At 33.0% G+C, this 16333-nt stretch overlaps 2 protein-coding genes across 2 annotated transcripts; one reads left to right on the forward strand and one right to left on the reverse strand.

Annotated features, from left to right (window-relative positions):
* The first annotated feature begins 3319 nt into the window (after positions 1-3319).
* On the forward strand, positions 3320-10955 carry LOC130445582 (uncharacterized). Its single transcript, XM_056781293.1, has 5 exons — positions 3320-8454; positions 8517-8545; positions 8598-8957; positions 10379-10485; positions 10566-10955. The coding sequence occupies exons 1-5, from the start codon at positions 8163-8165 to the stop codon at positions 10879-10881; spliced, it is 1104 nt and encodes a 367-aa protein (XP_056637271.1). The 5' UTR covers positions 3320-8162; the 3' UTR covers positions 10882-10955.
* Positions 10956-14996: 4041 nt separating this feature from the next.
* Positions 14997-16040, reverse strand: LOC130445222 (kinesin-related protein 4-like). Its single transcript, XM_056780772.1, has 2 exons — positions 15289-16040; positions 14997-15201 (listed from the first exon to the last, which is right to left on the reverse strand). The coding sequence occupies exons 1-2, from the start codon at positions 16038-16040 to the stop codon at positions 14997-14999; spliced, it is 957 nt and encodes a 318-aa protein (XP_056636750.1).
* Positions 16041-16333: the final 293 nt, after the last annotated feature.

Below are 16333 nucleotides of genomic sequence, written 5' to 3' on the forward strand. Positions count from 1 at the left end.
AGTTCGACCCTGCACCCATTCAATGGTATTTTTAGGAACAATATTTCGATGGTCGATTCTCTGAAAGTAATTTACGTGAAGATGATGTTTTTTCACAATGTAACTACAAAAAGTTGTTTGAATCACCGGAAACTGTTTTGAAAAGTAATTAAACTAGTGTTAAATAATTAATTATATTTTATTTATATATACTGAAATTTGACCTATTTTTTCAATTTCGTCTCGACATGATTAAGCAGTAATTTTTTCCATTAAATACCTAAAATTATACTTTGGATAAAAATTATACGTAAATTCGATAAATAATTTTCGAAAGAAAAAATGCTTCAGAAGTTTCCTGCAACTTTTAGTTTATAAAAGGTATGAATCTGAAACAGTTTACAAGAACAAGAGGATGTTGATAACATTCTGCAATTTTTTAAGCACAAATAAACGATCCACTAGGCCAGAAGTTTTTTCCTCGTAAATCACTTTCAAAATACTTATTACCAGTTTTAGTTGATACATTCCCACCATATTACCAACTCTAACGATGGAAATTCAATAAACTCCTGTTGTAGAGTGGACTCCTGGGGATGCAGCTAAACCACTTTGAAAATCACTGCACTATATACAAAACCATTCTAGTATAGTCATATGATTCATTCACGTATTGTGAGATAAATAGGGAAAATTGTCAATATCAATAGTCAAAATTAACTCAAGGCCAGAAAAAACATAAGTTTTGATTATTGAATAGTTTTGGCGCCGTTTCTAAGATATAACGATTTAAAAAGTTGTAAAAGTTATAAATTTTCAGATTTACTGTCGTATTTAATGGCTATAATGATTGCACGAGCAACATCTTCGTCAATTGATAATTTATTTGATGAACTTATGACAGTCAACAGAAATTTTTTACAAATACTCAAATAATTTCGGCTCATTTCAATGTTGTAACAAAAGGTTACTGCTGAAAATATATTGGTGAAACTATTAAATACGACAACTTTTACAACTTTTTGAATCATTATATCTCAGTAGCTTGTAGAAAAAAAAATATTGATACGTTTTTTGTAGATAATTTTATGATCTACAATTTTTGTCTAAGGTATCTTTATAATAAAACTCACCGTTTTGCTGAAAATTGCGAAAAACTCATGTTTTTTTACCTTTGACCTTGAATAAAAATTTTTTCATACACGGAAATGATGGGGAACATTCAAATTTTATTTTCAATTGTATTTTAAACAATTTTACTGATTTACTGATTCAGTTACATTCAAATATCTTGAAAGTTGGACATAAGAAAAAACTCTTATAATTTGGTTGGTTCAAAATCATTTCACACAGAAGCATTTAACGTGCTATATCCGAATGTGAAGAAGGAACCTAACCATGTCTGAACCCAAAAACGAAAAACCAAGAATTTTACCCTAGGAAGACTACTTAGAAGAGCAAAAGTCAGAGTTAGGGTTCCCGTAAGAAAATTAGCGCGTGAATACTATACTTTAAAAAGTACCGTATCGCGGAAATTAGCTATAAATTGTTGATAATACCGAAAAAACCTGAAACCAATTAACCAATCAGCACAGATACCAAATATGATGTCGTGAACTGAAGCGGATATGTTTGAACTTAGTTATGGTCGATGAAAACTACTTCACACTTGCCAATTCCTTTTTTTTTAATAAGAATCGTCAAGCTTCTTAAAATAACCATTAACTGCCGATATCACCTCTTAATTGTTGAAAAATCTTCGACCACCGACCTATTTTTCAAGTCTGTGAACAAAAAATTATCCGAGAGGGGTGAATCTGGCGAATAGGGAGCATAAGGTAGCAATTCAAACTTTAATTCATTAACTTTGGCCATTGCGATATCGGATGTGTGTGCAGGTGCATTGTTTTGATGAAACCTCACTTTCTTCTGAACCAAATTCGGCCATTTTGGCTTGTTTTCTTTGCACAAACATTACAAATAGTTCGCATAATACTCGCCATTGATAGTTTTTCCTTTTTTCAATGTAGTCAATGGAAATTATCCCACGCACGTCCCAAAAAACCGACACCATGTCCTTGTCTGCAAATGGAATGGTCTTTGCCTTCTTTGGATCCGATTCTCCCTTTTCAGTCCATTATTTTTGATCGTTCGGCTTTATTTTTGTGAAACATTGCCAAACACTCGATGGAAACATCTTCACGAGGTTGTTTTTGTTTTACCGCACTTTTTGAAATGCCTATTATGTCTGCTAGCTCACGCACTTTCAGTCGACGATCATACAGTGGATTTTCTTCAACATTTCTGGAATCGTCATCACATCTGGTCGACTACTGAAATGCTGGTCTTCGCTATTGATGGCTGCCAAACAAATACTAAACAACGGTGGTGTTTTTTAAGAAACAACCGACGTCTTTAAGTCAGGCATTATCCTCTAGTGGTTCCAGAAATGTTTCTTTTCGCCGAGTCCCGACTTAAAGTGAGGCAAGTTCTTAGCTATTTATATTTCACCTGTCCACCAGTATACTATCACAACATTGGGTTCGTTTTGGAGTAGAGAAACTACAAACTTTAATTATTATGCTTATTAATGCTGCAGGGCTGTCAACTTTTCTAATAAGACTGTTTGTTCTGAAATTTTTGGATATACATTTTACTTAGGATCCATTAAGTGCTAGGTAGTATCATATTAAATAGTAGGGGAGTTTCAAGGGGGGTTTGAATAAAAAATTTCGACAGGTTATCAAATTTTTGTGTGTATAACTGAATACGAAGCTATTATTTATGGACTTTCTGCAAGAATATAACTTAATATTGAGGAAACATCTGTACCTTATTATTTATATATAAATTATTTAATTTTTTACTGCTTTCCTTGTAACCGCAATATCCCAAACAGGTGGACGATCTTCAAGAGTCAAATCTCACGTTGAGTCCTGGTGCGGTCCATAGGCCCGCAACTGAACTTTCCCCGCAACCCAGAACGATCCTATGGACCGCACGACATATTTTATTCCAAACCTCCTCCACGGTTAAAGGAACCGTATTTAAATGTGTTTTACAGTTTGGTTGGGTCCTTGGAACATTACCCTATACTTGATTCAATTGATTTTGTTCTATAGTTTTCTTTTTTTTTGTTATCTTCGACGTAATTCAAATAATATTTGATTAAATTTGTGCTACTTTTACATTACCTGTGCCTAATTTTGTTTTAACATAACGAAAAACGTATTACAATGTAAATATAATATAAAAAAATTGTTTTATGTTTTCCGAAACAAACACTGCAGTAATTGATTACTTTGTTCACTGTACCCTACACCATATCTTCGCACATTTTGACTTAGACCTTGTTTTTTTCACTAAGCGATGAGTTTTTTGGGTTTTGGCGTGTCTTGATCACCAACATTCATAGTTTCTTTCGTCAGTAACGTCTTTGCTACACTGATTTGAAAATCAGTAATTGCTATATTATTTTTTGTCATTATTTTAAAAAGAATATGGATATTTACCATTATTGTATCAAATAACAGCTCAACAGCAATCTACAGAAGGTTTGTTTTTGTTATAGTTGACCAAGATTCGAAGTTTTACTACCACTCCTGATCGTGTGCTTTAACGATAAACTTCCCAAAACATCATTTTTTCGCACTTTTTATTTAAAATTATTGTTTTTTCTTATTTTTCCTTGGATCCACACCGTTTATATTGAATGGAAAAACACAACAAAATTTTTGGACCCAGGGAAATGTTTATCAATTTTGGTTGGGTCTCAACGTGTTAAGACAATTGATTATGACAACGTACTACGTGTTTTCACAGAATTAGAGACTAGTCTTAACAAGTTACGACATGTTTAAATTGAGGTGTAGGAATTTTTGTATATGAAAACCACTTCTGAGACACCTCTACCACCTAAACTATTAGAAACAAATATTGAGATGGTGCTGAAAGGAAATTCGACAACCGTATTAAATTTCCAATTACCATTAATTATATACTTTTCTCCACATCACAAATAAATTTTTTTAGAACGACTCCACGGATATTATCCTGCCCACATACAAATAAAAATATATATTTATATTTACTCCTACTGTATTATCCATCCTGTCCGTAAATATAAGCGATTTAATTCGTAAAATTGAGCGTAAAGATTTTTATTAATCATACGACGATTATACAGCAGACAGACAATCTAATTCAATCATAATTCATAAAAAAATTCACATGAATTCGAGAACGTAGATCGAGGAAATTCAATTTAGGTTTCGTTTGGTTTTTATATTGTTCTATATAACAAGTAAACCATGATATTCATTCAATATCAGTCAAGTTTTATCAGTAATCATTTTCACTAAAAACTTGTTCGATGGTATGAATCAATATATTTTATGAATGATTTTATTCGCATCTTAATCCTCGAGAAACTACAAAAAATACGCTGTTATCAGTATTCTGTATCTCAGTTTATCCCGATTGGATTTTATCTTATACAAATTGCATTATCGTAATTATTGAACTTTTTGTGAAGTTTGTATACAAATTATTTTGTATGCAAATTCAGACTTGTAAGTTTTAAAACCAAAGAACTAACGGTTGAAACTCGTGCATAAATTGGAACCTTGCATAGTCTAGGTTAAAGTAACAGTACCATTACTGCCGAACATTAAAAATACCGTGGACTACAACATGCAAAAACAAGCAACCAATCTTATCTCGATAATTAGATTTTGTCTTTGTTTTTGTTCTCGCAAATTCAGACTTGTAAGTTTTAAAACCAAGGAACTAACGGTTGAAACTCGTGCATAAATTGAAACCTTGCATAGTCTAGGTTAAAGTAACAGTACCATTACTGCCGAAAATTAAAAATACATCGACGTACCGTGGACTACAACATGCAAAAACATGTATCCACCAGGAGCTTTGTCGTTAGAAACCGTTCAGTTGAAGATAAGCCTGTTGTTTTGATCAGTAAACGTGATAAACGACTCATGGGCCCAGAGATAACAGATAAGGTTAATGAAACTGAAGATCTGCCTTTGAGTGATTCTACAGTGAAAAAGAGATTGAGAGAAGCTTTCCTTTTTGGAAGGGTGGCATCGAAGAAACCTCTTTCAAGACATCAAAATGAAATCAAGAGATTGTAGTGGGCTAAAGAACATAAAAATTGGACGCACGAAGAGTGGGAGAGAGTTTTGGTTTCCTGGTCTAAAAAACATAAGAAAACAGAGCAGAACAAAGGAAGAACGGATGTTGTGTAATCTCAACAGTAAAACATGGTGGATGCTTGATAATGGTTTGGGGATGTTTTTGAGAAAAGATAACTAGAGATCTGATAAAATTGAAAGAATTTTTAAGAAAATAGACAAAAAAATATTAAAGGAAAATGATGCACGTATTGGTAGAAAATTTATCTTCCATCATGACAACAATTCCAAGCTTTCCTCGAAGCTGTACAAAAAGTATTTGAAAGAATTGGAAAGGAAGAATGTTCTGAAAGTAATAATTTGGTCATCATAGTCGCCGATCTCAATCTGATTGAGTTGTTATGGGATATGGGTGCATGGGGTAGAAGTTCAAATTTTAATTCATTACAAAAAGTTTGCATAATACTCGACGTTGATAGTTTTTCCAATATAGTGAATGGAAATTATACCAAGTGCATCCCAAAAAACCGACGCGATGAACTTGCCTGCAGATGGAACGGTCTTGGCCTTCTTTGGAGTTGGTTCTCCATTTTCAGTCCGTTATTTCGGGTGTGAAGTGATGGACCCACGTTTCATTACAACCTAAGCTTTATTCCCGTAAAACATCGCCAAACACTCGATAGAAACATCTTCACGACGCTGTTTTTGTTCCATAGCTCGTGCACTTTCAGTCGACGATAGATTGTGTACTTTCCAATACATCGGTAATTTTCAAGCAACTACCGCCATCTCTAGGTCAGGCTAGATACTTTTGAAACCATCCTCATATGTTCTTAAAAGTATAAATATGAATATCTATTATTTGTTGTGTATCACTATGAGGTGGGAAAAAAATTTGACCGGTAGTGTAGATCATAATCATATTGTATTTAATAGGTGGTCGTCATCTTTTCCTTTTTGCCTTTTCTTCCCTTAACAACTATCTTTTCACCCAGTCCGGATATATACCCTATCAAAGGTAGTCTTTTTGCTCTGTCCACATATCCCACCTGCGTTCTTTCTTCTTCTCCACCTATTTTGCTTCTGCGCTCCTCCAAAAATGCTCCTTAATACCTTTCTCTTCCATATGTTCATTTCGCTTCCTCCTTTTTTGTTCATAATCTAACACTCACTGTGATAAAGGACCGTCGACTGTATAACTATCTTCTAAACGCATAACTTGGCGACTTGACTCGATTTCACCTCCTTCGTTAATCACAGCTACTGTCAGGTATTCAAACTCCTGGACATTAACAAATATAAACTCCCTGTTTTGTTCTGTCGTCACTTTTTATTGGTTGAAGTAATTCCAATTTCTTTTTCTTCTTCTTCCTCTCCATATATTTAGTCTTCATTTATGTGTAGTTTATATTTATGTTCATATGTCTGTATTTTTCGTAGATTGTCCCTACTTTAACATTTGATGGCGTTACCCACGTTAGTACCTGGATTTCCGTTGATTTTATCCGTTCCTGTAATTAAATGATGGGTTGTTGGAACAATTGTCAATATGAACATATTTAACACTTTCGCTAACCTAACCATGTTCAGAGTTTGTTCAATTATGTATTCTTCAGGACTCAGGAAAGAACCTTTGCTGCGATACCATCTATTTTTGAAAAATTAAGTCTATCTCACATTCTTTTCGGTTCGCAAATATTGCAATCACTTTTTCACTAAAGTTGTCTTTCAAATATAAATTTGTATTCCACAGATAGCATGGAAAGATCTTCGTTCGTTAAATTTCCAAGAGACGTTTTAATACGATTTAGCGTTGAAAAACGTCGTTTGGTTCTGTTGTAATCTAATCCAGAATGAAAATTTAGTCCAAGGAATATGCAACTCCTATCGAAAGTATTAGTTTCATCTTGTCCGCGAGAAGCCATTTCAAATAGACCGACAGAATATAAAAATTAAGTGCTCTAAGGAGCTAGCTGTATGCAAATTCTGACGTCTTTATGAGCTTCTCTCAAATCTATCTACATCTACAGTTTCACTTTCTCGTAGATATTTTCCAGTATAGTCGGTTTCCGTTCCAATTTCGCTACGATGAAAATTGACGTCTGACAGCTCAATACGCTGATTACAGTACCACTACACCAACACTCACAATTACACTATAACCAAGTTATCATCTTCAGAGACTCAAAGGAAACTGTATACTTTTTACAGTTTTATCCCATTTATTATTCAATTTAGTAACCGGTTTTATTTAGGATCCCAATGGATTAATTTTTTGTGTAATGTTGTTGTTTATCTATACTTTTAAATGATTCACTGATTCTAAAAATTAAATTTTGTAATGCGGACCTGGGCAAGTTGTTTATTATTCAATTCGCGTCTTTTATATCTTTTCGTAAAGATAAAATGTTCTCTATTTGATGACCGGCAGTATGTTGTAGATATTTGTTATACAAACTTTCTCCTGGAAAAAGGTCTCTTGATGTTTGAGATGATGGAAATGGGGAAAATTTATGGAAACTGAAATTAATTATTTCCTCTGATTTCTTATACGAAACACCCTGTATTTTATTATTGTAATAATCCACTAGGAAATCAAATATAGGGGCTCTATCAAAAAATAATTAAGCTATATATGCTAGAAATTATATTTTTTTTTAATTATTATATGGAAACAATATAACTAAACATTATGTCATATCCCTTTAAAAAAATATAAATGACCGTTTGCGTTTATAGAACTGGTAATAATTTACTTTTAACTAGTGTGGAAATTGTGAAATTAATACCGAAGAAAAAGAAATTGTCTTTGAATTTGTGCAGCATCATTGTTTATTTCAAATATCTTAGACCACCCGCATTTCTGAAACAGTTTAAAAAAGAAGAAGAAAACGACACAAATTTGTAGTGTTTTTTGGATGTTTGTTGATGTCATTTATTTTAATATTTTATTTGCTTGTAAATGTTTAGGTCAAACAGATTTGTGTTTATGTGAATAAAGTATTATTTCATTTTTATTAAATCGTCTTAAATATGGAAACATTAGAAACAGAAAATTTCGATATACAAGAATTCTACCATCAAAAATTTCATGAAGATTGTTCGAACAATACCGAAAAGCCATTTAAATGTGGAATTTGCGGACATTGCACTACATCTAATGTTTTACTTAAAGTTCATATGAAAATGCATTTAATGAGGAGACAACATTGGTGCTCAATATGTAAACAATCTTTTAACTTTATTAGTGAATTAAATAATCATATGGCTCAACATAATACACAAAACTTGGATCAAACGATTCAAAGCGATAACAAACAAAAAGGTATTAAATTTATCTAAGGTCGAAAAATGATTATTTGCCAACTAATAAATTTATATTCACAGGTATACAAGAAACAGACAAACCTACAAAGGTAATTACTGACAAAATCATGTGTACATAAATGCAATTAAATTTTTTTGTAGCAATTTCAAAATACAAGTCAACAGGTGCCTTTGTGTGAAAAAGAGAAATATCTATTAATAAAGTATGTAGAAAAACTTGGTCTGAATTTGAAATACAAGGAACTAGAAAAAATAAAAATTTTCCTACGTAACGGTTGGGCTAAAATGGTGGAATTATTTGCAGAAAATAATTTTGATCGCAATCCCGATAAACTAGCTAGAACTTACTTCCATATGAAAAATCAAGCAAAGATGCATATAGAACGATATTATGTCAATAACAAATTACCAAAACCTACAAAATTAGATTATTTATTTATTAAATTGTGTCCTGGAGAGTTTGAAAGCTTAGGATTAGATTTCAAAAAACTGCAGGAAGATGTAAGTATTTCCTTTGATTCTAGAGTGTATTTGGGTGAAATTATTACCCAACTTTTTCAAATATGAATCAGAAAACTAAAAGAAATAGAACCATTAATGTAGAAATGTTTTGGTTTATTGAGTTACTCTTATAAAACAAAAAATCAAAACTATAAATTTTAAAGGTCGTCATATCCGTCTCCTTAGATTACTTCAAGAGATTTGATGAGTTAAATCATGATCTTTATGCAAAAATGCAATATCTAGGATTTGGTGAAATATCTTGAATTTTTTTTTTGGGTTTTACTTGAAGGGAAAAAGGCAGAGGAATGGAATCCTCTGAGACTGCGGAGATAGTATCTGGTGTACCACAGGGTTCAGTGATTGGTCCACTTATATAATTTTTAGATATACACTACAGGTCAAAAGTTTTGCCCACCCCATAATCCATTAAATTCAACTTTAACAAATTTCTCTTTCATATTTTTCAACTAGTTAAGACTTGCGGTCTGTTTTTTTCATTATTCTTTAATTGTGAATTATTACTTCAGTGATTGTAGTTTAGTCATATTCAGCCCTATGGCTCCTGTGAGATGCAAGAACCTGTAGTGATTTATACTTTTTTCACCAAGAAATCTGAAACCAAGGAATTATTGATTGAAGCTCGTCTTTATAATTTATGCAATAGTAACTGTACCATTACTGCCTAATTAAAAATACCTCGACATACTGTGGACTCAAGGTGAAAAAATATTTATTCATTAGGAGCTTGGGCGACAGAAAATGTTCTGGGCATACCAGATGAAGATAAATGTATTATATTGATCAGTAAATGTGATCGACGACTCACTGTCCCTGAGACAGGAACTCAGATCAATGAATCTAGGGATCTGTCTTTGGGTATTTCTGCAGTGAAAAGGAGATTAAGATAAGCTGATCAAGATCAAGTTACGAGATTGCAATGGACCAAAGAACATTAAAATTGGTGGTACAAAGACTGGGAGAGTGTTTTATGGAGTGATGAGTCAAAGTTTGAGGTTTTTAGATATAAGAGTGTTTTTTGGCAGGTCAAAGAAGAAAAAGATGCTAGATTCATATGTAATGTCCATAACCAAAGAACAAAGATGTTGTTAATAAAACAATACAGATTCACCTGAAGTATTCTGTTCTCATAACCTCACACATATAAGAAATTAAACTAACAAGTTGAAAATTGGCAAACTCTTAGTTTAATTTTAATTTAAAGTTACTCTTATTTTTCTGCATGAACTAGTATTTCAGTGTCTTTCAACTAATAACTTAATTTTTGATTTTGGCTGCATAAGCCAAGCTCAAGTCTCACAATTATGAGACCAAATTTGAGTGTCCAGTATCTGTTGCTATTGAGTTAATATGCAAAGTTCAGTTTTAATTGTGTTATGTTAATATTATCAAATTTTTAGGGTAAAATAAACGAAGATAATGTTATGAAAAATGATGATAAATATAACTTGACTACAGATGAAATACATATAAAAGATGAATTTAATGAGAACTATCTTTCGAATGTGTACGTGAATATATATTCTTTATTCGTGAATTTTTCAAGGTTCCCAATAAAATATTTTTCAAATTAAACTATGGTTGTAGGTCGTCCATGGATGATACTAACAATTTTTTACCTGAATCCGAACCTTCAACATCTAAACGAACCTACTTTGAAGATGACAAGAAAGAAGAAACGCCAAATAAAATTAAAAAAGTTCATTGTGAAGGTGAATGCTTTAAATCACTTCAAATGAAACTTTTAAGCTCCGAAGAGGAGAGAAAAGAGGAATTACACAAATTAGAAATGAAAAAGTTGGAATCAGAAATAAATTTTAAAGAAGAAATTTATAAAAAGGAAATAGAACTGAAGAATTTGGAAATATTACTATTGAAACAGAGACTTCTTAAACAAGATTAATTATTAAGTGTTAAACTGTAACATGCCATTCAGCCTGTTCTTTTTTTCTTCAAAAATTTATTTATTTTATTTACCAATTGTGTCTCGATATAACTTCCATTTGAACTAAAGGGTGTCTCAAAATTAAGGCAAGATTTAAATATGTCGCCATTTATATAGTAAAATGTTGACAACTCTAAAAAAAACGAATTGACAGATGACAGTTTAGGTTAGGGTAATAAGGAGCGTTACAGGATAGAACAATTCTTCATTATTGAACTGTATTTCAAAAATATGGTCATAATAGTACTTCAATTTCGTCAACTGTGAATAGAATACTTCCGGGAAATAGAATTCGCTGGAATATCAAATCACTACTTGAAGCAAAAGTGTGGCAAAACGAATGAAAAACATCGAAACCGGAAGTGAAACCCTGATCGCAGTCAATCGGCGGAAGTTACACTCCAATTTAAATTAACTAGGTTTCGAATATGCCAGATTAACTGACCTTTCCCACGGTTATTTAATTACCAAAGAAGATAATTTATCGATTCTTATCGCTAATTACCCCAGTGATAGATGCGACCTACCAAAATAAAAAAGGATCCGTTCGAGGTCGTTCAAATGTCAATATCGAAGCAGAGTGTGAGATTTTTCGAGCAAAATCATCCTAAGCCTTGATGGCTTTGTTAATCCCCAGAATTCCAGATTTTGGGGTTCCGAAAATCCACATGTGATTTTCGAAAAACAAATGCATCAACAACGAGTAACTGTTTTGTGTGCGTTTTGGGCTGGAGGCTTTCTCAATGACCGATCTATCCAGGTCGCTATCGATGGACACACCTCAGAAAGGTTTGAGGTGTTCCCAAGGTACGCATCTTATCATCTAATTTTTGGTTCTATCTCTCTGCCAGTTTGCTGTAAATGATATCTAGATGTCAGTTCTGCTCTAACTTCGTAAAAATCGTCATTTAAATATTTGCTGGACTCAAAACTTCGGCTACATTGTCATTTGTGATATTTTTTGGTGGGTGCCAAAAAATTGCATTTTAATCAATTTCAAATCAGATTAAAAGGTTTTTTTACTGACATTGGACGGACTTCACTGTCGGCCTCAAAATCGGTTCCAATTTCGTCAAACAGATCGTAGATTTTATCGTGTTAACTAATTAAAATGGGTGTAGCAGATCTGTCACATGGGAGTCAACAGAGTAAAAGCAATTATAGAGCCTATCGATAAGACTTCCACGATTTAGTCCGGCCTCTGGCAGGGGTTCCCGTAGCCCTATATGGGTCGCCACGAAAAAATGATTGATATCTATGTTTTTAGGTCCGGAGAATTGATTTTTGGGGGTTGCGAGTACGGCACTCTGGTCAGTTTTTTGTTATTAACAAAACATTAACAATTTAATTGTTTAAACGGTCATAATTTATTATCTACAATAGTTACGGAGTTTCTGATGAAACATTCTAGTTGAAAAACTTCTAATAAATATTTCAGTTTTTAAATTTTGAGAAAATATTTATTAGAACCAAAGTTATAGGTAAAGTAGTGTGAAAAAATGAAAAATGCGCTGATTTCTTTTTCGATCGGTCGTATTTCGGCCTGGGCAAATTCAATTGAGACTTTTGAGGATCCATTTAAAAAAAAAAAGGTTTTTCCTTCAAAACGATCCCTCATACGAACATTTCGAGTATTTGGAAAAGTTTTATAGCTCTGGGAAGACAAATTTAATAGAAAAATTACACTTTTATCTGCTTAAAGGCTATTCGTGCAAAGAAGAACATTTTCGAAAAAAAATATCGTAAAAGACAACTTTTAAGCCCTCACTTGAAATTCCAGGACAATTGGTTAATAAACAACAACCGATTTTCGGAGCAAGGCCGGTTGCCGTCCTATGCGGGCACCGCGGCGCGATGCCGCACGTGATTCTACGAAGTTTACAATCTAAAGGTGATATCAGACTGTTAACTTGTTATTAATTTCTGTCTTTCATTCAGCATCTTTCGTTAAGAATGAAACGTCTAGGCATTAAATGAATCAAAAGTGATAAATGAATTTATTAGTGAACCAATTCAGCGATGCTGGATTTCGGCATTCGGTATCCATCACTCGCACTCCGAATGAACGAAAAATGAAACGTATGAATACGAAGAGAACGTTCACTCGAGTTCGTTTGACGACATATTCGAGGAAATGAGCGAATAAAGTTAATTTTTTTGTCATTTTGTGTGTGTCTTGTGAGCATAGAATGAAAAAAAGAGAACATTCATCCGAATGAACCGAAAGGTGAACCGTCTGATATCACCTTAAGCGACCGTTTTCCTTGGCAGTCTGTAGCATAAATATTTCACCAAATATCAATTAAACAACACTTGTTAGCTGCTTTTACATTTTTTAATAACATCTTATTACTACATTTTCTTAACCGATTCCATTTCGCATCTATATAAAGTAAGTATTTAAATGTTACTATTAAAACTAAAATCAAATAAGTTTTTTTTCAATTTAATAAAAAAACTAGCATCTTGAAACATTCAAAATACAATTACTTCAGTATTTTAAACAATTTTTCCTTCTGAATTTAAAATACCGCGCGCATTACAAATTTTCCAGTAAAGTTTCTTCAAAGATTTTCCCGCGGTAACAATTTTCTATCTTTTGTTGAACCACAGATGTAATGGACGTCGAAATTGAAATATCTTGTATTAATGGGGAGCAATATCTGGCCCACGTACTCAAAAAAATCGATGACGACACCAATCACGTTTGATGAGTTTCGCCGAGAACAAAACAATAATGGAGCTTTTTTTAACGTCAAGTTCTATAAGACTAAATATATTGAGAGCATTTTATGTAACTTATGAGCAAGTTAATACACTGGCGAGCAAAAAATTGAGGTCACTTCAGATATTACGAATAATTTTAACGTCATTATTGATAAGGATTAGTAGGCGTTGAAGCAAATTTTCTCCGAGACTTGACAGCTGTCATTCGATGTATTAGAGTACGACTTTGATGAAAAATGTGCCTTTGCGCTAATTGAACATTCACATTTTCCAGTTTACTGTTGATTCTTTGTGTAAAACCTAACGATTGCAAAGTGTAGTGATTTAAGAGGTCCATAATATCAGATTGTCGTGACAAGAATTGTTGCGCTGTTACAAGATGGTCGGAGGCAACGCAAAACTGCAAGAATTGTTGATGCTAGTCTTTGTAGTGTACAAAGGTTGCACCAGTGCTTTCTGGAGACTAGCCTGATCACTAGAAAACCAGGGTCAGTCAACGAGATGACCGTTTTTTGGTGTCCACAAGTTTGCGGAATAGGACAACTACTGCGGTTTCACTACGGAATCAGTTGGAAGAAGGGAAAAATGTCAAAGTTAGTGAATTGACCATTAGAAGAAGACTTCATGCTGCTGGACTGTCATGCAGAAGAATGGTTATAGGTCCCTCGTTGCAACGCCAGCATCGGACTGCAAGATTTACATCATACATTTACATACAGAGATCACGTTCGTTGGAATCATGATGACTGGAGCTGGGTACTGTTCTCAGATGAGTCGCCAGAATTGTCAAGGAGTATCTGGATGAGGTATAAATTAGGCGGTTTGACTGACCAGCCCGTAGCCCAGACATGAATCCCATAGAACATGTCTGGGAAGAGTTGGGACGACTGATCCGCAGACACATACCAGCACCAAGAACTGCATAGGAGCTGAAAAGATTGCAGTTGCAGAAATGGGATAACATCGACCAAAATGTGATCCACAACTTAATTCAAAGTATGCCGCGCCGATTTCAAGCAGTCATCAATGCAAGAGAAGGGAATACACGTTATTAGTGTCAAGTTTTTTTTTATTTTGTTCGTTCCATATCTTTCCTAACAATGGGTAACAAAATATTGTATTTGCAAAGTAGCTGGACTACCTTGCATGCCATTCTGCGCTTGTAGTACAACTAAAACAGCAAGTTTTTTTATTTTACCTCTTCTCATTTGTTGTTATCAGATTAATTCAATAAAAGTAGTTCGTTCTGTACACAAGTGCTGGTGGTTTTTTTAATGCCGGTTTTTTAAATAAAATCTCAAAAATTGCTAAAAAGGTTTAGTATTAACAATTTCACAAAATTAATATCACTCTATGTTTTGACCATCATCATCTGCGTTTCGTTGAACATCATTTTTTGAATTTTCTGTATCAGTTTCAATATCATTTTCGGAAATAGTAGTTTCATCTTCACCTATTTGTACATCAATTTTTTTATTGCGTTCATCATTGTCTTCGATTTCACGTAGAGCTTTCAGTTTTGATTCTAATACCTTCAATCGTTGCTCCAATCTAAAATCGTTTAATCTTTCAAATTCTTCTACTAGATTTTCACTTTGATGATCTTTTTTATTTTTTTCTGTATTTTGCTTATCTAACTGAACTTTTTTCAATTCTTCATCGATATCTTTCAACTTCATAATATCTTCATCTTTATTAGAGAATATGTTGAAAGGATTGCTGCATTGTTGAATATCATCTTCGTCGTCTAATTGGATCAATTTTTCCAACTCACACTTTTCTTCGTCTGTTAATGAACAATTACTAAAGGCCAGATTAACATTTCTTATTATGAACGAATTATTTTTATCTTTTACGTTATAATCTCTCTTTTTCTTCTTGTTTTTATCTGGATTTTTTTCATTTTGTTCGTTATTTGATTCTGTGAATTCAAAACGGCATAGATTTACAAATAAATCTGCTTCTTTTTCTGGTGGTATCCCATGTTTGGTTATTTCGTTATACAATTCATATTGTGTCTGTAATCTTTGTTCTTTCTCAATTTTATATTGATTTATAACTGAATCAATTTCACTATCCATTTTTTTGATAAACTCTAGTTGCTCTTTTACCTCGGGAGTGTATTTTGCGTTCCTACTCCATTTATCTTCGTCTATATCTATGTCTTCCGGAAACGGGAGTTGATTTAAAGCCGGAGTATTTCTTATGCCTTTAACTTTTGACATAATTTCCGTATAAAAACAATCAAATTCTTTCAAATAATTTTCCGTGCTTTGATTTTCAGTTATCATTGATATTTGTGCACTATTCAGTTTATTATTCTCGTTAGGAAACGAGGAGCGGAAATGCGAATAATCTTCATTGAATAAATCGCAATTTTCGATTTCCATTTTAGTTATTAAAATTTTTCACTTCAAATATGACATAATATATTTTTATACTCTACGCTCTAGATTTACATTTACACTGTTTAGTTTGATCGATACTCATATACTAGAAGGGTAGAAGCAATCGATTGTGTTAAATAAGGGTAAATTTTAAAGAGAGCATCAAGTATTTAAAATCTGCACAACTTTTCACACTCAGGGACAAGTAATCTAATTTGGACCACTCAAGTATCCAAAAATTTATCAAATCTGTGCGATTTTAAATACGTAACTTGTTAGACGTAGATGCAGACGAG

This window comes from Diorhabda sublineata, chromosome 6 (genome assembly GCF_026230105.1).
Source record: "Diorhabda sublineata isolate icDioSubl1.1 chromosome 6, icDioSubl1.1, whole genome shotgun sequence".
Classification (NCBI taxonomy): Eukaryota; Metazoa; Arthropoda; class Insecta; order Coleoptera; family Chrysomelidae; genus Diorhabda; species Diorhabda sublineata.